This window comes from Plecotus auritus (assembly GCF_963455305.1).
Source record: "Plecotus auritus genome assembly, chromosome: 7".
Taxonomy (NCBI): Eukaryota; Metazoa; Chordata; class Mammalia; order Chiroptera; family Vespertilionidae; genus Plecotus; species Plecotus auritus.
Genome location: NC_137774.1, coordinates 67,736,589 through 67,759,421, shown reverse-complemented (window position 1 = coordinate 67,759,421; position 22,833 = coordinate 67,736,589). Strand labels below are relative to the sequence as shown.

Below are 22,833 nucleotides of genomic sequence, written 5' to 3'. Positions count from 1 at the left end.
TCCACTCTCTAAGAATCAATGCGGGGTGAGGATTAACAACAAAAAAGGTGAGTCTCCAGAATCTGGCCCCTCCTTGTTGGCACCCACCACCCGCAGCGCTGGGCAGCCCAAGGGTGCCTTCCACTGGAGGGCACAGCACAGCCCCGAGAGCAGAGCCTGGGCTAGAGGACTTGGATGGGAGTGGGAGGGACTCAAGGAGGGCGGGAGATGTTGCAAACTCAATACAGGGTAGGCACGTCATGTGAGTGTTCTACGGGGATGGAGATGCGGAAGGTGGACCAACCTCATGAGGCTGGATCATCTGATTTTCAAGAAAAACCAATAATCTGAACTTTTATGTGAAATTTCAATGGAAACATTATCCAGGTCAAGCAAGCAATGTCAGTAGCTCCCACCTATTTTGTAGATGAGGATACTGAGGCCTGGAGTGGAGTCTGATGGGATGGGAACAGCAAATGAGAGGCAAAGCCAATGCTCTTTGCCATCTATCCTCCACCTCCCCAGCTTGGCTCTGAGAAGGGGGAGCGTCAGCCTGACCTTGGGCCCCTCTGCAGCCAGACTGTGTGTGAAATTTCTCCCAACACAGCCCCCATGCCGTCCCAGCCCCACGGCCTCTCTGCCAGCTTTCTCCCTAAGGTAGGAAGCCTTACTGAAGAATGCAGGGCAGGAGGGGTTCTTGGAGATAGTTGATCCTGCTGTTCACTGTCCTGTCCCATTAAGAGAACTTGCCCGGAGACCCCGAGAAGCGCTGTTTGGCTCTGCACTTACCGCTCAACACACAGGACAATCCCGAGAAGCAATGGATAGAAAGTGCAGGACTAGGGAGCAACAGGGACTTCATCTGACCAGCCCTCTGGCCGCTCAGCTCTGGGGCTCACAACACGAGTGGGCTAACTTCCTAACCCCCTGTCCCAGCCCCCACTGCAAACACTGGCCACAGTCACCACAATGAACTGAGATAAAACCTTTTATTTATTTATGCTTCTCCATTTTGTTTAAAACAACAACAACAACCACCTTAATATTAACTGACAGCCCTTCCCCCTCACCCCTCCTTGGGCTGAGGGGTAGATAATGGTGAAATGGCCCCCAGGGGTGGGGCTGACCATAGAGCCCCTTGGAGAGGTAATGGAGCCCAAATCCCCTCCCCAGGGGACGGGGCACCTGTAGTGTATGAACTGGGGAGTTAACGGGACTCTTGAACCTCTTCTTGTACCAACATATATGCCCTTGGCCATCAAGGGTAAGGAAGCATATGGGGAGGGGATTCCTACCGCTCCTCTATGTCCCTGCTCAGCCCCCGTCTCAGGAACTGAGGGCTGAGGAGCAAGAAAGTGGAGAAAGGGTCGGGGTAGGGTGTCACACAAAGGAGTACTGGTTATTAATGGCTCTGGGGTGGCCCCCTTCTTCTCCATCACCCCCTAGTGGTAACTGCTGGAGCTGCACCATCGGTGTTGCTTCAGGGACCCCACCAGATCCAGGGCCTCCCTGGACCTCCATGCCTGGTGTCATGGCCGCTTCCAATTCAACCACGGGGACCAGCTCAACCACGGGGACCAGCTCTTCCTGGATCCCTCCACTGCCCACTTTCTCTTTCTCTTGCCTCTCTTTGGCTGCTGTGGCTGTTGCTGCTGCCACTTCTGACATCCCCGACGCCTCTTCTGCCCCAGGATGTGGGGGATCTGTCCATGAGGGGGGTTCAGGGGGTGGGGGTGGGTCGTGGGAGGTGTTCGGTTCTGGATAGGAATGGTAAGAAGACAGACTAATTGTGGAGGGAGGCAAGCTCTTGCAGCAGCCTCCCCTTCACTATTCCCCCCAGGAGCCATGTGCTATCTCCCCACATCCCATCTTCTTAGCAACCCCCCCATCCATGAAAGATGGATCATGGGCGGAGGTGAGAGGAGGACCACACTTACACACAGTCACTCGCTCCGAAGGGCATGAGGGTGGAGGAGGCATCGGGGTAGCATCGATCTCCCTCGCACACCCCTGCATGGCTCCCGGCCTGTTCTCGGCCTGGGGGGGAGGGGCAACGTGGGGACAAATGGGACGTGGGGGTGGGGAAAAGGGAGAGATCAGACAGGGACATCAAACATTAAGGGAAGAGGGAGGGGGATCAAACAGAGCATTCCCCAAAAGGGCAGGCCCAAGGCAAGGTGATGAGGAAGGGCAAAGACAAGGGGAGGTGTATCTAGGAGACAGACAAATGATGGAACAGAGGAGTCTGATGGAATGGGAATGCACCAACCCACTCTCAACTTCCTCCCGGCTCCAACAGGAGCCCTCTGCCTTCCTACCGCCTCGGCATACTTTTTTCCCTTTGAAACCTCAACCCACAGACCCCTTCTCTCCCTGTTCTCCCCAACAAAGCCTCCACCCCACCTTTCTGGCACACACACCTCACTTCTTGGGTGCACGGGCACCTCCTCCCCTGCAGACCTGCTCTGCTCACCCTGCTGCCGCTGGGAGGACACAACATAGCTGCCAAGGACAACATCACTGGGGCCTCCAGACTCCAGAGGGATGGGATGCACCCGGAAATGCTTGAGCATATCAAAAATGGACTGGAACCACAGGTGCTGGACCCGGCACTGACCCTCCTCATTCAGCGACAGACGCAGGTGCTGAGGGCAGGATGAGCAAGGTGAGGCAGGAGCCCAAGCCCCTGCCAATTACGGAACACATCTCCCCGATGGCAACGTTCCCCACTCCACCCGCCAGCTCCCTGCGAAGAACAGGCCTTTTCCTCAGTCACTCACCTTGGCCTTGCCCTGGAAGTTGAAAGTGAGGACGTATTCGCCCCGCCTCGTCTCACTCTGACGTACCAGGAAAACACCATGGGAGTCGGTGCCTCCGGCCAGTACTAACTGGGCAGCCTTGAGTCGAGAGAGCATCCCGTGGAACCAAGGATACCCAGAGAGGGGCTGCTCCCCCTCACCTCCCTCTGACTCCCCCTGGAACAGGAATGACCCTTCAGGAAGGAGAGAGGGAGGGAAACCTGGGTGTCAAGGAAGCCTCCCCCATCCTGGGAGAAAAGCCTTGCTTCCCCTTCCTGGGTCACTTCCCTCTCCCTGGGTCAGCTCCCTCAGGATCCCAGGACAAGTTTCAGGAGGTGGGCAACCATGCCTGCACACAGACACACACTCACACCTCTGGTACCTGTGGCTGTTTCTGGAGTGTCCAGGGGTGGGTAGGGGGCTGAGAGGGGATGAACTGTCCCAGCCGGGGGTTCCTCTTCAATGGGGATGCGGGGTGGCAACTCTGGGGGAAGCAGTTCCATTGAGTCAAAATGGGAGGCAGCAATGGAGGCAGAACTAGGGGAGATGGATGCTGAAGGGCGGTCTGAAAGGCCCCCATATGCCCCTGGAAAAAAACAGGAGGGCAAAGTTGAGAACTGGAGAAGCTACTTTTTTTTTTTTCAAACATATTTTTATTGATTTCAGAGAGGAAGGGAGAGACAGATAGAAACATCCTATATAATAAAAGGCTAATATGCAAATTGTCCCTTCAACTGAGAGTTTGACCAGGGGACGGGGCCAGCCAACTGCCCAAGGCCCCTCCCCTCCCACCTGGCTGATCAGGGTGGGCCGGCCAGACCCCACCTGTGCATGAATTTGTGCACTGGGCCTCAAGTCAATGATGAGAGAGAATCATTGATCAGCTTCCTCCTGCACACCCCCTACTGGGGATCAAGCCAGCAACCTGGGCATGTGCCCTTGCCCGGAATCAAACTTGGGACCCTTCAGTCTACAGGGTCTGAACACTCTATCCACTGAGCCAAACCAGCTAGGACCAGAGAAGCTACTCTTTGACAGGTGTGGTCTGCCTGGGCCACCTCCCACTAGTCCGCCCCGGACTGGCAGGGTCAGATGGCTGAAATGTTGGATCCTTCTCCAGGCAGGGATCCTGATATTTTTCCACCAATGGCTAACTTAGGTTGCATACACTGCTCAGGGATTACAGTTACTGAAAGGAGGTCCTAGAATCCAAAAGTGTCTCTACCTTTTCTTTTTTCTTTTTTTCTTTCTTTTTTTTTTTAATATATATTTTATTGATATTTCACAGAGAGGAAGGGAGAGAGATAGAGAGCTAGAAACATCGATGAGAGAGAAACATCGATCAGCTGCCTCCTGCACACCTCCCACTGAGGATGTGCCCGCAACCAAGGTACATGCCCTTGACCAGAATCGAACCCGGGACCTTTCAGTCCGCAGGCTGACGCTCTATCCACTGAGCCAAACCGGTTTTGGCATGTCTCTACCTTTTCTGTTGTTGTTGTTAATCCTCCCTGAGAATATCTTTCCATTGATTTTTATTATTATTTTTTAATCTTCACCCTAGGATATTTTTTCCATTAATTTCTAGAGAGAGTGGAAGGGAGGGAGGGAGATGGGAAGGAGAGAAGAGGGGGGGAGAGGGAGAAAGGGAGTGAGAAAGAAAGAGAGAGAAAGAGAGAAACATCTACATGAGAGAGACATTGATTGGTTGCCTCCAGCATGTGCCCCTACCAGGGCTGGGGAACCTGCAACTGAGGTACATGCCCTGGACCAGGAATCAAACCCGAGACCCTTCGGTCCCAGGCCAACCCTCTAACCACTGAGCCAAACAGGCGAGGGCTCCATTGATTTTTAGAAAGTGGAAGGAAAGGAGGGAAGGGGAGAAAGAAACATCAATGTGAGAGACACATCAACTGGCTGCCTCCTGCACGTGCCCTGACCAGGACAGAGGACCAAACCTGCAATTCAGGTATGTGTCCTTAACTGGAAATTGAAACCCTAACCCACTGATGTGAGCGCTGATGCTCTAACTAAGTCACACTGGCCATGGAGCCTCTATCTTTTGAATTGCCAGTAGAAATGGAGACAAATATTTTTGCATTAAAAAGGGGTCTCTCACCCTAGCTGGTTTGGCTAAGTAGATAAGAGTGTCAGCTTGCAGAATGAAGGATCTCGGTTCGATTCCAGTCAAGGGCATGTACCTTGTTTGCAGGCTCAATCCCTGGCCCTGGTCAGGGCGTGTGTAGGAGGCTACCAATTGATGTATATCTCTCACATCTATGTTTCTCTGTCTCTTCCTCTCCCTTCCACTCTCTCTAAAATCAATGGAAAAATATCCTCAGGTGAGAATTAACAAAACAAACAAACAAACAAATTTTTTAAAGGGGGTCTCAACCTGACTGGCCAGTGTGGTTCAGTGGTTGAGCATCGACGCATGAACCAGGAGGTCATGGATAGATTCCCATCAGGGCACATGTCCAGTTGCAGGCTCCAGCCCCAGTAGGGGGCATGCAGGAGACGGCCGATCAATGATTCTCTCTCATCATTAATGTTTCTATCTCTCTCTCCTTCTCCCTTCCTCTCTCTGAAATCAATAAAAACATTTTTTTTTAATGGGGGTCCTGCCCAGGCCCTTGCAAAATAAAAAAGAGGGGGGGTCCTTTTTTTGTTCAATAGTACAAAGCCTCCAACTCTCAGAGGCATCAAAGATCCTCCTTCTATGCCCTAGCCCAGTGCTTGGCAAACTGTGGCTCGCGAGCCGCGGTTTGCCGCTCTGTTGACCACTGTCCTAGCTGATTTGGCTCAGTGGATAGAGTGTTGGCCTGCGGACCAAAGGGTCCCAGGTTCGATTCCGGTCAGGGGCCCATGCCTGGGTTTTGGGCTCGGTCCAACATGCAGGAGGCAGACAATCAATGATTCCCTGTCATCATTGATGTTTCTGTTTCTCTCTCTCTCTCTCAAATCAATGAAAAAATGTTTTTTAAAAAAATCCTCTTTCTAGCCCTGATTCTCTTCCTCCCCTGAGCTCCCAAGGCACTTTCTTCTTGCTTGTGCTGCTCAGAGAACACAAAGCACAAACTCTTCATTTTAAAGTCCTGCTTTTTAGATGTCTTGTCTCCTCAGCTATACTGTGAGCCCATGGAGGGCAAGGAGCTAATTTCAGGCATGTCTGCATCCCCCATCTTGCCCGAGCCTGGCAGAGTCAGGTAAGTACTAGGGCATTCCTGAATGTCTGCTGAGTGGCAGGCGGGAATGTTGTACACAGTCACCGCTTAGATGAGTATGTGTGCAGGGGCTCAGGCATCAAGCTGGCAGGGCCCATCTTTGTTAGTGACTCTCAGGTGACATTGGGAAAGCCATTTCTCCTCCTTGCTGTTAGCTGCCTGAGAACAGAGGGGATTAGAACTGATGACTTGTAAGGTCTGTTCTAGCTTTAAGATTCTATCATTAGTTTTACTCACCGAACACAGCCTATAGTTATATGCTAGGCACTGTGACACTGAAACTCAGAATGGAGGTTCATGAGGAAAGGGTGTAGTGGAATCTAGAAAGGTGAGCTGGGGTCAGGTAGATTTAGTCTCTGTGCTTATGTGTGTGGGTAAGGGTATGCACGTGCTTAGTCAGGCTAAGAAGTACAGTCAAAAGAAAATTGGTATCATTGACACATGCACAGAGACACAGAGTAAGAGCAAAACAAAGATGTGTACGAAGTGTTCTGCAAGCTTGGAGACGAGAACTGTATCTGCAGCCAGAGTGGTGGTCTGCCCAAGGCGTACGGGAAAGGTGACAAGGCTGGGCAGGGAAGGTAGGCGAGGGGTTTCCTTGGAGCTTGTGTGAGCGGTGATGCTGATGGTCCTAAAGGGCCAACTGTGGCTTAGCATGTTCTGGGACAAAAGACAAACATTTGGTGGGTGGGGTGGGTAGCCGAGGGGCAGGAAGGGGGTTACACTGGAGCCCAAAAGCAGGGGGTCTTTCCTGGCAGTCTGAGGCTCACAGCTCTCTAAGGTCTACCTTACCCTGTGACAGGCGGTCGTTGCTCTCGCTGGGTCCCAGCAGTAGATCCTGGCTGGGCAGACTCTCTGAGTGGTGCAGGCAGGGCAGCTCCAGGCTGTCTGTGTTCTCTCTTGTAAGAAACGAGGTCCCAGGGGCCAGCGGGAGGGTCATGGGGTGGGGACTGGTAGCAGGGCAGGGCCTGCAGAGACAGGGAAATGGTGCTGGCAGAAATGTCACCAGGGGAGGGGCCAGGCTGCTCCCACCCCAGCCCTGGTTTCCTCAGTGCAGAAGTGAGGTTCCTCACCCCGGGCTCAGGCATTCTTGGATGTCAGACACCCAGGCCTTCACATGTAGAGCATCAGCTGTCTCCAGGATATACTCGGAGGAGCCTTCCACCTATGGGACAAGAGAAGGTCCATCGGCATTGCCAGTTCCTAAGGCCTTAAGGCACCCCTACTGAGAACAAAAACATCCTGCCTCTCTCCCCTGCTCCCAGAAAAGCTGCAGCTTCAGGGACCTACGCTCAAGGAACCTGACATGCATGCACCTCCTTCCACCAATGCCCCTTGCTCTTATGTACTGAATGCTTTCCCCCTAACATGAGTGCTCCAAGGGGGAAGGGGGGCTCACGGCTCCCACCTTAACCACAAATGTGTTCTCTCGATCAGGCATCTCCAGGGCTGTGGTCGCCCGCACATCCGTAATGGTAGAGCAGGGAATGCTGAGCCGAGGCCGAGATGCCTAGGTGGGAAGAGAACAAGATCCAGACCTTTGGTGGTAAAGACCGTCTTTCCCTTCCCTCCAGATTCATCTTTCCTTCTACATCCTACGGGCATTAGACAAAAGGAGTAACACTACTCTTTCAGTCCTGCTCACATCTACTAGCTCAGAGTCAGGAGCTAGCTTTATTTATTTATTTATTTATTTATTTTTTAAATATATTTTATTGATATTTTACAGAGAGGAAGGGAGAGGGATAGAGAGCTAGAAACATCGATGAGAGAGAAACATTGATCAGCTGCCTCCTGCACACCTCCCACTGGGGATGTGCCCGCAACCAAGGTACATGCCCTTGACCGGAATCGAACCCAGGACCCTTCAGTCCGCAGGCCGACGCTCTATCCACTGAGCCAAACCGGTTTCGGCCAGGAGCTAGCTTTAAAAACCAAAGCCTGGCCAAAACCGGTTTTGCTCAGTGGATAGAGCGTCGGCCTGCGGACTGAAAGGTCCCAGGTTCGATTCCGGTCAAGGGCATGTACCTTGGTTGCGGGCACATCCCCAGTAGGGGGTGTGCAAGAGGCAGCTGATGGATGTTTCTCTCTCATCGATGTTTCTAACTCTCTATCCCTCTTCCTTCCTCTCTGTAAAATATCAATAAAATAAAAAATAAAACAAAAACAAACAAACAAACAAAAAAAAACAAAGCCTGGCCGGTCTGGTTCAATGGTTGAGCATCAACCTGTGAACCAGGGTCACGGTTGGATTCCGGGTCAGGGCACATGCCTCGTTTGTGGGCTTGATCCCCAGTAGGGGGCAGGCAGGAGGCAGCTGATCAACGATTCTCTCATCATAGATGTATCTACCTCTCTCTCCCTCTCTGAAATCAAAATATAAAAGACAAACAAACAAACAAACAAAAACAAAGTAAACCAAGCTATGTATGTGGGCTATTACCACTTTGGCAGTTCACCCATTCACTCCCAGTCACCCCCCTTCTTTGGGTCTCACCTTGGGTGGTACAAAGAACTCCAGGCGACTTCCTCCTCCTCCTTCTCCTTCACTTCGAAGTAGTAAGCGACACTTCTGCCACTGAGGTTGCCCTCCTCCCCCTGAGGTAGGCCCAGCTGCCCCTCCTCCCCGGCCCACTCCAGCTGGGTCAGGGGCTGCCTCTTCAGCCCCCATGAAACTCAGCAGCTCTTCCCTCTGCACCATCCCTGCTCCATCCTTCAAGGTCCCTCCTCCCCGACTGAGTCTCAGCCTCTCAAAACGGTGAGTCCATCTGTCCCCTGGGGATGTTCCATCACTAACCAGTCCCCTGCCAATGGTCCCAGCCCCACCAGAGGAGTTGGAATTGCTGTTGCCACCTAACACTGGGGGGCCTGATGAGGTCTCCAGGGGCCCAGCTGGGGAGGGAGGGTCAACGGTGCCCCGCCACTGCAGGATGCCACGGACTGAACCTCGGACGGAGCGACCCACTGAACGGAGGGAGAAGCGTTTCTTTAGCTTCGGCTTCGAGGAGGAGGTTGTAGAAGAGGAAGAGACCGAGGAAGGGAGGGGGCCGGCCAGGTCCTCAGATGATCGAGAAGGGCCCAGCACAGCCAGAGGCCCGCCCACCCTGCAGCTCTCAAGGGACAGGTCATGTGGTGGGATCTCCACACCAGGACTCAGAGGAGCCAGGATGGGTGGTGAGAGGGAACCAGAGGCCCGGGCCACCTCAGCTTCAAAATGCTGCAGGAAGAGCTCAGCAAAACGGCGGGAGAAGGCAGCCTCGGCCCCGGGCCCTGCATATTGGGGGTGGGAGGCCAGGTACAGGCGAAAACGGCGGGCAAAATCCAGGGCAGCGGCACGGGCATGGGACTCACAGAACTCCCGCCAACTAGGGGGAGGGGGTGGTGGCAAGGGAGGAGGAGAGGGGAAGGCCCCATCCTCCAGGGTAGGGGCACCATTCATGATGGTCCCCAGGAGGTGGAGAGGGGAAGCCTGTGGGGAGGGGCAGCAAAGAGGGAAGCGGCCAGAAGACACGGGGTGAGCGGCAGCAGCTGCAGAAGAAAGAGAGGCACATACACAGTCACTGCTGAGGTGGGACTGGGGGCAGAGTCCCACCCGAGCCAGACTCCCTATTCTGGTCTAGACTCATCAGAGCAATGGGGAAGAACATCAACTGCTTCCCTACCCTTTCCAAGACCCTCGCATCCCACAAGCCCCAGTCAACCAGCTCCCCAGTGCCTAGCTGCACCCACCCTGCTGCCTTCCCAACCCACTTTCCCAGGCTTTGGTTCCAGGAGTGATAAAGGGCTGTGGAGCACCCTCCTCTAAAAAGTCATCTCCCTTCTCTAAAACAGACCCTTTGATGTTTATCATATGCTTCGCAAGTGCTGTTCTTACCTTTCCCTGTGGGAGATTTTAATCACCTCTATCACAGATGAGGAGACTGAAGCTCAAAAGTTTCAGGGACTCGCTGGACCAACCTCAGTCATAGCCGCTCACTGCCCCAGTTCTCAGAGGAGCTAGGCCTACAGAGCTCAGAGACCCTGCCTCACGTATCCCGAGGTCCAGCTCTTAGGGAGGCTGCTCATTGAGGAGGATGGATGGATGATGGATTGAAACAGCAATTGTCTTGAAAGCTGACCCCAGGGCCCAGCACCCAAGCCCTGTGTGAAGAAGGCTTGGAATGGTCACAGCCCACTTCTTTGCTGCCCCTTCAGTCTGGAGCTCAGAGGCAGCAGCACCAGGTGAGGAAAGGCTATGAGGCTGGGTCAGGGCAAGTCTTTGCTGGCCACAAACGAAATAAAACAGGGAGCGGGGACCCTCGGACTTTTTACCTCCCTCTTCTTTCACTGGGGAGTGTGCCCTAAAGGCTGGCTAGTCTGCTGGTTAAGGCCATGGGTTACGGAGTCAGACTTGGGATGAAATCCAGTCGGACACCTATTAGCTGTGTAATCTTGAACAAATTATATGTCCTCTCTAAGCTTGTTTTTGTATCTATTGGGAGAATTAAGCGGAATACATCAGTGCTTGGCACAAAGTAAGCACAAAATGAATGACTACCGTTATTGCTATCTTTATGGGTTCCAATCTTCTAAAAGAGAAATTAGAGAAGGAAGAGATTTCCCGAGGTCTTACAACTAGCAAATAACAGAGCTGGACATGGAATTTAATGCTCCTCTCCCATATTATACTGGACAATGACTGGCACCAGGACTGGGGTGAAGGTAGCTTAGGAAAGTCTCCCCAAAACCTCAGACTCCTATTCAGACATACAGTCAGCACCCCCTCCCCTTCCTCCTTGGCCTAGGCCCTACACACTCAGATGGCTCCAAGCACAGGTACCATCCCAAACCAACGCGAAGAAGCCAGGAGATGCCAGAGTCATGGAGCAGAGGGGACCCGAGCCAAGAGGTGCGGACACAGAAGAGAAACCAATCTCCAGGCAGAGGCCACCTCCGCTCACAGGCCCACCCCACCCTCCGCGCCACAGGCTGACACAGCGCCCTCAGGCCCGCTGACCCTGCGGCTCCTGAGCTGGTGACTCAGTTTCTCTTCTGTCAAACAGGATTCAGACCCATCTGCCCGGTGCACCTGCCTCTTGGCTCAGTTCTGATATTCCCCGAAGGGCGGGTGGTGGAGGGTGCAGGCTCCGCTCCTGGCTCGGACCTCCGGGCCCGCTGCAGCCCACCGACACGACGCTACTCCTCGGACACCCTCTACCCACCCATTCCCCGGGGCCGCAGTCTCCTAGGGGCCACCCCGCCTCCTGCACTCTCCGCGCCGAGCGCCCCCCGGCCTTGGGGGCCCCCACGCCCGCTCCCACCCAGGGATTCTCGGAGGCGCCAGCCGGGTCGCGGAGAGGAAAGGAGGACTTGGAGAGGGGGGTTCCGGTTCCGGTCCCACCTGCATCTCGGTCCCCGCGGTTAGCTCCGGCGGCGGCGGCGGCGGCAGCTCCCGCTCCCTGCCCCTCCCCCCACCCCGCGACGGCCTCCCAGCCCGGCTCTGCGCAGGCTCCGGGACCCCTTTCCCGTCACCGGAGGAAGCGACCATAGAGAAGAGCGGAGAGGGAAGGGCACCTTCACGCTCACTTCCGCTTTCCTCCCACTCCGCTCTGCCCTGGAGACGAGGAGGGTGCGCTCCCGGAGGTCTCGGGGACACAGCGGCCGTGGGGAGGGTTGCGTCCCGCAGAGGGAATTCGGGACCAAGGAGAGCAGTCAAACTCAGAGAAGCCACTCTAGTGGGTAGAGTCGCGAGGCCTGCTGAAAACTAGAGTGGTCACCGGGGGCCGGAAACCAGCGAGCTGAGAAGGCTTTTTGAAGGGCCCGCGCGCGGCAGCCTAGAGCGCCTGGCCCAGCGGCGGCGCGGATGCCGCCACCAAGGAACTGGTCCCGGGAAGATTGGGGTGACCTTGGTAAGGCCCCGCGAGGAGGCGGAGCCTGAACTTGCGACCTTGGCTTCTTTGAGCAAACGGTCGCAGGGGTCCTCGAACTTTTTAAACAGGGGGCCAGTTCACTGTCCCTCAGACGGTTGGAGGGCCGGACTATAGCTTAAAAAAAAAAACTGAACAAATTCCTATGCGCACTGCGGCCGCGGACTAGTCCACTGCTAAGCAGGACAGGCAGCGGCACCCCGTGGGCGGGATAAATGTTCTCGGTGGGCCGCATGTGGCCCGCGGGCCGCAGTTTGAGGACACCTGGCTAGAGCTTGGACGAGGCTCCATCTCCGAGTTGGGAAATAAAGGCAGGGATGGGGGAGAGAACCAGAAATACTGTCAGTTTGGCACGTGTTTGTGGACTTAAGGAGGCAGGTGGACTTACAGTCTGGAGCTCAGGAGAGCCATCAAGGCCCACTGGCCTGCACCTGGCCCACTGCCCTTGCCAGATACAGAAATTGAGAATCATTAAGGTGTAGAGAGGATAGTTTAAATCGAGCACAAAGAGACCTCTCTCAGTCCAGTTTCTCTTTGACCAACCCCAACTTGCCTAAGCAATAAGGGAACCTATTTGCTTAAGCAATTGAAAATTCCAGAGTAGGCTAAGCTTCTTCCGGACTACCTAATAAAAAGGCCAAAAGATACCAGGAACTTGTGGTTCTCCTTCTCAAGGCTCTTTGGCTTTCCCCACGCAGTTGGCTTCACTCTAGGCAGGCTCTCCTCTCAGCAGCAAAATGGCTTTCCATAGCGCCAAACGTTAAGTCCTAATAGCTTAGCAACTCTAGTAGGAGTATGCCTCTTTTCTGAGATTTGCAATATTTCCAGAACTGACTTTAGCTTATTGGTTTGGATTCAGTGCTCATCCTGGAATACAGAGGCAAGTAACCCAAGTTTGGCGATGGGTAAATGCCTTTACTCACACGAGAATGTTTGTGCAAGGCTGAGGCTGCCTGATGCAGTTGGAAAAATTCATTGTGGCCTAGCCAACCTTGATCCCCCCAGCCTCTGCTCTAACCAAACATCAGCTGACAGCCTTTGTTAATGTCTCCATCTTTGTCCATCCATCTTCCCAGTTCAGAGGAAGATATCAATGAAAAAGATTTTAGTTCTGTGGTCATCTTCCTGGTACCTGGACACACACTTTCTCTGTAGTTGGCCCGTCAATTTTCTAGGATAGGGATAGTGGAGGAATACAAGGAAAGCAAGGGGCTGGTGATGAGGTTAAATTTGGAAATGTGTCTAAGCTGTCCCAATAACTTTCTGCAATGAGTGAAATGTCCTATATTGGCACTGTCCATTGTGGTAACCACTAGCTACATGTGGCTATTGAGCCCTTAAAATGTAGCTAGTGTGACTAAGTGTTGTGGACCGTGGGAATGGCACCAAGTGTCTGTCCAGGGGGGTTAAACCAAACCTGGGTTCAGCAACCTTGGTACTTGGCTTCTGGCTAGGAAAGAATTTAGAGTGAAGATAACATTTATTTGGTAAAGGAGTGTAGAAGTAATTACTAGAAGAAATGGGCTGAGGAAATAAGCTATGAAGGTAAAGGGAGGGCCCTTGGAGCTTGGGAGTGAGGAGGCTAATGGGGGCAGAATGGGGAGGCAGGGCTAGCAGAGCACACGGGGCTTCTTCCTGAGGGTTCTATGGGTGGAGATGTTAGGGGAGGTCCCCTAACATCTCAATAGGATATTCAGCAGCTTTCCAGGTGTATCCTTTCAGGGTTGTGGTTTCCACTGATGGATTGGCCAGCACATCAGCCTGGCTGGTTTTGCTTATCTGGGCCTGGAGCTGAAATATAACTCAGGCATAGATAATATCTCTAGAGAGCAAAGGTTAGGAGGTCCAAACCTCATGACGAGAGATATGCGAGGGGAGGAAAAGTCATCCTGGGAGCAGGGTCCCACCCTTTAATTGATTGTCTATTGTTAGGCACCTGGGGCTTTCCACCCTAGTGACCTGCACCTGGCCCACTGCCCTTGCTCTGCTCATGTCTGTTTTACTGCTTGTCACAAAGAACATGTGGCTAGTGACTACTGTATTAGTACAGGAGGGGTCTGTGGCCAACCAAGTGGAGCTCTTCAGCAGAGATGGACCGATGGTCTGAACTGCACAAAGCACTTTAGTGGTGATCAGACATGATAGTGGTTGAAACCATAGATATGAATGACATTGTCCAAGTAATATATGTAGAAAGAGGAGGGCCAGAGCCTAATTCCGGGGAACGAGGCAAAGAGGAGTAAAAAATACGCAGAGATGATGTCTTGGATCAGGTTTCCCAGAAGCAGACCCTGAGATGAGGATTTGTGTGCAAATAATTTATTTAAAAAGTGCTATGAGAAGAAACCAGTAAGGGAGTGGGGAAAGCAGGAGAGGAAACCAAGCAAGCAGGTAATCTCAGGCAGCTTCACCACAGGGGAGCTTTGGATGTTAAGTTATGCCTCAGATTTGTCAGGAAATGAGGGAAGTGGGCCTTACATATACCAACACCCCTTAGCTATTGACCAAGGGTTGCCCCTGGGAGATGTCAATTCCAAGGCAAAGCCTCCAACATTCCTCAAACAAAAACAGAAAAGAAAGAAAAACCACCTGGAAGTTCTGTTAGAAACCACACACCAAAGACCAGGGGGTGTGGGAGTATAGAGTGTATATTGCAGGGGGGGGGGGGGGGTTGGGATGGGCAAAAACAAATGATAAACAGAGATCCATAATACTGCTATTGTCTTCTATAATGACTACCATTGCTGAGTGACCTTGGTGAGAATAATTTTAGGGACGTGGTGGAAGCAGAAGCCAAATGGTAGAGAATTGAAGAACAAATGGAAGGTGAATAAGTGGGAGGAGGGATGTGGAGAACTATCTCAGTTTGACCAAAAAGGGAAGGAAAGAGATATGGTGGGTTGTAGTTAGAAAGGGAAGAAAAGATTTGCCTGTTTATATCCCAAGGAAGACCTAATTATGTCAAAAGTCTAAGGAGAAAGGAGCCAGTAGAAAGGATGGTAATTGAATGAGTTTTGGGGAAGGTGGGAAGGAATGGGATCCAGGGCCCAGGTTAAGCCAAGATATTAATAAGGAAGTAAGAAACACGTCTTCCTCAGTAAGAGGGCATGTACTTCACAGGATGCTTTCAGCTACAATGGAAACTCCAATTTAAGATTGATTGAACATAAAAAGGGGGGGGGGGTTTGTTGGTTCACAAAATTGAAAAATCAAAGATAGAATAACTTCAGGCATGCTTAGAGCCAAAAGCTCAAACAATGTCCATTTGAACTTGGTCTCTTTCTCTTAGTTCTGCTTTTTTCCTGACTATCTTCATTCTCAGGCAGGTTGTACTCTCAGAGGTAGCAATATGGCTGCCTGCAGCTGCAAGCTTACCAGAATAACAACCCTAGCAGAAAAAGGTCCTAGCTTTCCCAACAGCTCCAACGAAGGCAATCGGGTTGAATTTCATCAGCTCAGCGTGGGTCACCCAACAAACATGTTGTATAATAAAGAACTTGTCTGATCTTTGTCTCATGTTCCTGGCACGGAGGATTAAAAGTACTTGGTATTTCCAGTGATAGAAGTATCTGTTATTCATGGCAAGCCCCTAAATATCTTCAGGATAGGGGCTGGTCACCGCAAAGACCAATGTTGTGATACAAGGGTTGGGATTTTTAAAAAATATATATATTTTATTGATTTTTTACAGAGAGGAAGAGAGAAGTATAGAAAGTTAGAAACATCGATGAGAGAGAGACATGGATCAGCTGCCTCCTGCACGCCCCCTACTGGGGATGTGCCAGCAACCCAGGTACATGCCCTTGACCGGAATCAAACCTGGGACCTTTCAGTCCGCAGGCCGACGCTCTATCCACTGAGCCAAACCGGTTAGGGCGAGGGTTGGGATTTTGCACTAGCTCAGCATCCAAGGAGGGAAGCGAGGGGGCGTGGAGATTGTGTTCAGTCATATGGTAATGGTTTAATTAGTCATGCCTAAATAATGAAGCCCCAATAAGTACTCTGGACAGTGAAGCCCAACTAGTTCTTCCTGGTTGGTGAATGCATTGATGTTCCAGGAGGATGATATGCTGACTCCATGGGGAGAGGGAATGGACGCTCTGTATTTGGAACCTCCCAGACCTCACCCTATGTGTCTCTTCATTTGGCTGTTCCTGACTTGGTTATAAAACTGTAATCGTGAAGCATAGCGCTTTTCTGCATTCTGAGCTGTTCTAGCAAATATCAAACAGGGAGTGGGGGTCATGGGAAACTCCCAGATCTGTAGCCAGTTGGTCAGAAGTGCAGGTGGCTGGGGGATTCCACTTGCAGCTGGCATTTGAAATGGGGACAGTCTTGTTAAGGACTGAGCCCTTAACTTGTGTCTATACTAACTTTGGGCAGTTAGTGCTAGAACTGAACTTCATTAGTACACTATTTGGGGTTGAAACAGAATACTAACCCTGAACCAATACTTGTAACCTGGAGGGATAGATTATGCTAATTTGTAAACTCGATCATGGACCCATCTGAGATTGGGGTGGGCTGAGCATAGCAGAAGGTGGTTCTTTAAAGGAAAAACAGGGTCTGACTGAAGGGAAGTGGTTGCTTGTGGGATTCTTTTGGAGGTCATCCTGACCCTCACCCCAAGAGAAGGGGATTTCTTGTATTTTGTTTTCTTTCCTGGGATGTCAAAATCAGCCTTGGTGCTTTGGCCTAGACCTCCTGGCCCTCCAAATCATCCTCTGTTCTGTCAGGACAGTTTGACAGCCTAAAGTACTCGGGCTTTACTTCGGCTCTACCTCTGAACGACACACACCATTTCCCTCACTGCTGTCAATCTTCTTCCCTCTTGTTTCAGGCTTCAAAGTGTGTTCCCCTCCAGGAAGCCAGGTGTGGCCGAACCACCTAGGCCACCTCTCAAGTGCCTGTTCCTTAGTAGCTTTTGTGTGACATTCACTAAGTGTTTTCAATTAGAATGTCTCCAGTCACATCTGAGTGATATGGGTATGATCAAAGTTCTGTGTTTGGAAGGGCATCCAGGTCCAGTATGGGCCTGGGGTTTGGGGGCTGGAAGCAGAGAGACTGTTGCAGTGTCTGGGAGAGCTGATGCTGACCTGGCCAGGGTGATGCAGTGGGGCTAGTACCAAGGAGAATGTCCAGAGAGATTTCTGAGGAAGCACTGCCAGGCTGGCTGGTAGGGAAGAGTGAAGGATGGCCTTGAGCTTCCAAAAAATCTGTTTAGTGACACTGAGGACAAAGCTCTGGGTCCTGGTCCTCAATTTTCCATTAAGTTGCTGGCCAGTCCAGTACTCATTTCAATTACAACCTCCTTTTAGAAGTCAGTTACAATAAATCTAAGAAATCATACAGTTTAACCTTGCTACTCCATCCTCATGTTATAGATAACAGAGGCTCCAAAAGTTAGTGACTCATCTTTATTTTTTTAAATATATTTTTATTGATTTCAGAGAGGAAGCGAGAAATAGAAACATGAATGATGACCGAGAATCATTGATCCGCTGCCTCCTACATGTCCCCTACTGGGGATCGAGCCCACAACCTGGGCATGTGCCCTTAACCAGAATCGAACCTGGGACCCTCCAGTCGGCAGGCTGACCCTCTATCCACTGAGCCAAACTGGCTATGGCGACATCTTTATTTTTAAAATGAATGTGAATACAAAATTTGCTTTCTATTGAAAACATCAGAAAATTTAACAAGCCCAACACAAATGCTCAACTGAAATGATTCAACACATAATTCCTTCAACAAATACTTCTTCACCTGTTAGGCACTGTACTTAAGAGTAAAAAATAAGTTCTTATTGTCATGAGCTGGTGAGACAGAAAACCACCACCACCACCAAGCAAACTTTTTAATTTTGGATCTTTAGGTGCAATGAAGAAAATCAAAGGGGACACTTGATAAAAGGATGACCTGGCATTACTTTAGATACAAGAGGTGGGACCTGAATGAGGAGGAAGAACAAGCCATGGGGAAAGCTACAGGAAAAAGATGAAAGTCCTAGCCGGTTTGGCTCAGTGGATAGGGTCAGCCTGCTGACCAAAGGGTTCCGGGTTTGATTTGGGCATGTACCTTGGTTGCAGGCTCCTCCCTGGCCCAGACCCTGGTTGGGGTGGGTGCAGGAGGCAACCAATCAATATGTTTCTCTCACATCGAAGTTTCTCTCGGTCTTTCCCTCTCTTCCACTCTCTCTAAAAGATCAATGGAAAAATATCCTCAGGTGAGGATTAACAACAACAACAAAAAAACATCAGACACTGAGGTGGAAACAATGATGGGATGTTTGCAGAACAGAGTGATAGCGAGTGTGGCTGGGAGGGAGGGAGAGGAAAATCATACTAGATGGGCCAAGGAGGTAGGCAGGGGCCAGATCATGCAGGTATGTAGACCACAGGAGTTTGGATTCTTTAATAACAGCTTTATTGTGATATAATTTACCTGCCATACAGTTCATCCATTTCAAGTACGAGTTTGGTTTTTATACTAAGTGTCATAAGGAGTCATTGAAGGGGGATTAATTTTTCACCCATATTTTAAAGACTGATGTGGCTGCTGAGTGGAGGATGGGTTTGACAGGTATTGAGAATAAGAGTAGAAGCTGATGCTCAACCAGCATGGCTCAGTGGGCACCTATGAACCAGGAGGTCACGTTTCGATTCCCCATCAGGGTCCATGCCTAGGTTGTGGGCGCGATCCCCATTGGGGGGCATGTGGGAGGCAGTCAATCAATGATTCCCTCTCATCGTTCATGTTTCTAACTCTCTCTCTTCCTTCCTCTCTAAAATAAATAAAAATTATTATTTTTTAAAGAGTAGAAGCTGAGAGGCCCATTGGAGAACCTTTAAGATAACCTAGATGAGAGATGATCCCATATTGAACCCCAGTGTCCACAGTGGAGCTAGGGAGACATGGTCACATTCAGGATATATTCTGGAGCAAGAACCAGCAGGACTGGGTACTGGGTTAGGGGTAGAGTGAGTCGAAGGTTGGATGGTAATGCTGCTTATTAGATGTGGGAGGACAGCGTGGAAGAGAACTGAGAACCTGTTTTAGATGTGTTAAGTCTGGGGCACCACATAGTGGCACCCTTCAGTTTGGAATGAGAAGGCTAAAAAGGGCTAATTCCAATGTAACCCTGATATTTGGGGGATAGTGATCTGAATCCATGCCAGCAAGCTCAGTGTACATTCTTGATAACCTATAATAAAGTCCCTATCTCCTTCCCAGATACTGGTTTTGCAGAACCTGTTACTGTGAACAGTGCACTATCCTGGAGGGAGGGTTATTAACACTGGCACCAGGCCAGACCATCAGATATGGCCTGGAGACCCCCAACACCTGGGGGCCTTCTTGCAAGGCCTGCGAAAAGGACCGGAAGCATAATCTATGTTTGTGGGACAAGGACCACAGGGAGATATAAGGGAGGGCCCCATGCATGTTCCTTCACTCAGATTTGGAAGGCTGTTCCCTGAGTCTGCCAGTGTATTAAACAGTGTCCCTCCATTTCTTTGAAGTGTCCTTGGCTTTCTTTGGTCTTCTGCAACAGGAAGTCTCATTAATTCAAAGCAAACATTCACAGAGGACTGCAGTGGCCAGGCACAGAGGATATGGAGATAAAGAAAGCCCAGTCCTGGCCTACTCAAGTGTCACTGTCTCACAGAAGTGAAACCAGAAGTATGTCTCAGGGTACAAGCACTATAAGGGTATCTGTTTGGATGTATTTGGCTGCAAATAACAGACAACTCTGACATAGTCTGGGCTAAACAATAAGAACATTGTCATTACATACCGCAAGGAGTCCAGCCTTCTAAGATCCTCTTTATTTTGCTCTCTTCTGGATTTTGGCTGCATTATTGCCTGGGAACAAAATGGGCACAGGAGTTCTAGGCTTCCCACCCAGACCAAGGACCACTCAGAATCAAAAGAAGGTCCATTTCTTTGGTGTTTCCTTAAGAATGTGGAAGCCCCATAAGCAGACCTCTTACTAATCATTGGCTCCATAGGAGTAGCAACCAACCCTAAACAAACCGCCTGGCCAGGAGAATAGGACCACCAGAGTGGACCAGACCTGTCAGGAATTATTCCTGGAACGGGAAAAGGGCCACTCCGAACAAAATCAGAGCCCTGCCTACAGGAAGATGGAAAATGGTTATTAAGCAGGAACTCAAAGTGTCACCCACATAGCAGAATGAATGGACTCTTGGGAGGGGCAGGGGGCAGAAGGCCATGTGATTTCAACAGTGTCTTTTTAAAGAGTTCAAGATTTTACATAAAAAACGTTTCTTTTTTTTAACTATAATCACATAAAATGTTTGAAAGAGAGAACAATCTCTCTCCTTAAGCAAATTCAGTCTCCTAAAGTCATAATGGTTTTCGACTTCCTTTGTTCCTCACCCCCAGCTTATATGCATGCTATTTTTCTATAGCAGCAAGCCTTCCTCTTCATTTAGCATGGCTCACTAGCTTTTACACAGGTGGTTGGCAACCCTTGTCTCTGCAAGCTTGAACCCACTCCAATATTTCATGCAGTGGCTAAGCCAAAGTTAATGCTACCATATCCACGTACGGGACATTTGTGTTCTTTCCACTCTTTCACTGTGACATTGGTCACAGGCATCTGGGGAAGTTTCCTGTTACTAGTCCTGCCCCCAACATCAAAGAATACATCTCTGAGCCTGCTCCAATACATATGTGAGACTTTGAATTTGCCAGGCTTGGCGGGGAGGAGCGGGGAGAGAGGTCCCTTTCTTGATGCAGCAGAGTTTTCAGTGCACCAGCAGTAGCTGTTGTAGAGAAGTCTAAGTCCTGGCATTTAGTGTTTGGTGGCAGTGGCGGTGACAAGAGTTTTCTTATCAGATCAGTTCTATGGCTTGGGAGCTATTTCTCCAGCCTATCCCACAATTCTTTAAGCTGCCTAATACCCTGAAACAAATCCCTTTTCCACTTAAATCAGCCAATGTAAATTCTGTCACCTGTAAATCAGAACTCCTGACTATTACAGAGGCCGCTACATCAACAGCTCTATAAGAACTTTCCTCCCTTTGGACTTTTGTGAGCACTGTGTTTCTCTAATCTCAGTTATTTATGTACCACCTTCCACAAAATTTGTCATATATTCATATCACCCATAATGTCATCAAGTATTGTTTTAAAAACTCATTCATTTACACACACACACACACACACACACACACACTAGAGGCCCGGTGCACGAAATTCGTGCACGGGGAGGGTGTGTTCCTCAGCCCAGCCTGCACCCTCTGCAATATGGGACATCCCTATCACAATCCAGGACTGCTGGCTCCCAACTGCTTGCCTGCCTGCCTTCCTGATTGCCCCTAACCACTTCTGCCTGCCAGCCTGATCACCCCCTAACCACTCCCCTGCCAGCCTGATTGCCCCTAACTGCCCTCCCCTGCAGGCCTGGTCACCCCTAACTGCCCTCCCCTGCAGGCCTGGTTGCCCCCAACTTCCCTCCTCTGCTGGCCTGGTCACCCCTAACTGCCCTCCCCTGCAGGCTTGATTGCCCCCAACTGCCCTCCCTTGCAGGCCTGGTCCCTCCCAACTGCCCTCCCCTGCTGGCCACCTTGTGGCAGCCATCTTGTGTCCACATGGAGGCAGGATCTTTGGCCACATAGGGGCAGCCATCTTGTGTGTTGGAGTGATGGTCAATTTGCATATTACTCTTTTATTATATAGGACTAGAGGCCCAGCGCACGAATTCATGCATGGGTGGGGTCCCTCGGCCTGGCCAGTGACTGGGCCGTCTTGCTCAGTCCCGGGGGAGGGACCACAGGAGGTTGGCCAGCTGAGGGAGGTAGGCTGTGAGAGCACACTAACCACCAGGGGGCAGCTCCTGCATTGAGCGTCACCCTCTGGTGGTCAGTGTGTGTCATAGCTACCGGCCAGTCATCCGGTCATCACAGTTGCTTAGCTTAGGCTTTTATATACAGTCTATATGTAAAACTTTAGACAATAAAATAAATATATAAATAAATTTATTTATTTATTTATTTATTTATTTTATTGTCTAAAGTTTTACTTATGTCTCCTTTATCCCAATTGACCCCCTCCCAAACCATTCCCACCCCAGGAAAGCCCCTACTGCCCCAATGTCTGTGTCCATTGGTTATGCTAATATGCATGCATACAAGTCCTTTGGTTGCTCTCTAACCCCTTTCCCCCACCATTTGTCTCTGGATCTATTTTTGTTCATCAAATTATGTTGATCATTATATCCCACATATGAGTGAGATCATGTGATATTTATCTTTCTCCAACTGGCTTATTTTGCTTAGTATAATGCTCTCCAATTCCATCCATGCTGTTGCAAATGGCAAAAGTTCCTTCTTTTTTACCACAGCATAGTATTCCATTGTGTAGATGTACCAAAGTTTTTTAATCCACTCATCTGCTGATGGGCACTTAGGCTGTTTCTAAATCTTACCTACTGTAAATTGTGCTGCTATGAACATAGGGGTGCATATATCCTTTCTGATTGGTGTTTCTGATTTCTTGGGATATATTCCTAGGAGTGGGATTACTGGGTCAAATGGGAGTTCCATTTTTTAACTTTTTGAGGAAACCCCATACTGTTCTCCACAGTGGCTGCACCAGTCTGCATTCCCACCAGCAGTGCACGAGGGTTCCTTTTTCTCCACATCCTCACCAGCACTTGTCATTTGTTGATTTGTTGATGATAGCCATTCTGACAGTTGTGAGATGGTATCTCATTGTTTTGATTTGCATCTCTCAGGTGATTAGTGACTTTGAGCAGGTTTTCATATGTCTTTGGGCCTTCTGTATGTCCTCTTTCAGAAAAGTGTCTATTTAGATCCTTTGCCCATTTTTTGGTTGAATTGTTTATCTTCCTTTTGTTAAGTTGTATGAGTTCTCTATAAATTTTGGAGATTAAACCCT

General features: G+C 50.3%; 1 protein-coding gene across 11 annotated transcripts in view; it reads right to left on the bottom strand.

Moving 5' to 3' along the window:
- Nucleotides 1-954: 954 nt before the first annotated feature.
- SH2B1 (SH2B adaptor protein 1) overlaps nucleotides 955-22,833 on the bottom strand; it is a 28,025-nt gene continuing 6,146 nt past the window's right edge. The window contains exons 1-11 of one of the 11 annotated variants that reach the window (XR_013961077.1): nucleotides 11,382-11,502; nucleotides 8,499-9,529; nucleotides 7,410-7,511; nucleotides 7,075-7,166; nucleotides 6,794-6,969; nucleotides 3,160-3,363; nucleotides 2,760-2,971; nucleotides 2,400-2,624; nucleotides 1,917-2,016; nucleotides 1,604-1,736; nucleotides 955-1,319 (exon numbers count right to left, since the gene is read on the bottom strand). Coding sequence is in view for 8 of the 11 variants with exons in the window: in XM_080677824.1 (XP_080533950.1) it covers nucleotides 1,360-1,736; nucleotides 2,453-2,624; nucleotides 2,760-2,971; nucleotides 3,160-3,363; nucleotides 6,794-6,969; nucleotides 7,075-7,166; nucleotides 7,410-7,511; nucleotides 8,499-9,440 (2,277 nt within the window). In the remaining 3 variants the exon portion in view is untranslated. Of the gene's footprint in view, nucleotides 1,737-1,916; nucleotides 2,017-2,399; nucleotides 2,625-2,759; nucleotides 2,972-3,159; nucleotides 3,364-6,793; nucleotides 6,970-7,074; nucleotides 7,167-7,409; nucleotides 7,512-8,498; nucleotides 9,530-9,875; nucleotides 10,017-11,381; nucleotides 11,539-19,702; nucleotides 19,771-22,833 lie in introns of those variants that run through there. The other 10 variants (XR_013961078.1, XR_013961079.1, XM_080677828.1 and 7 more) reach the window with 10 other exon arrangements.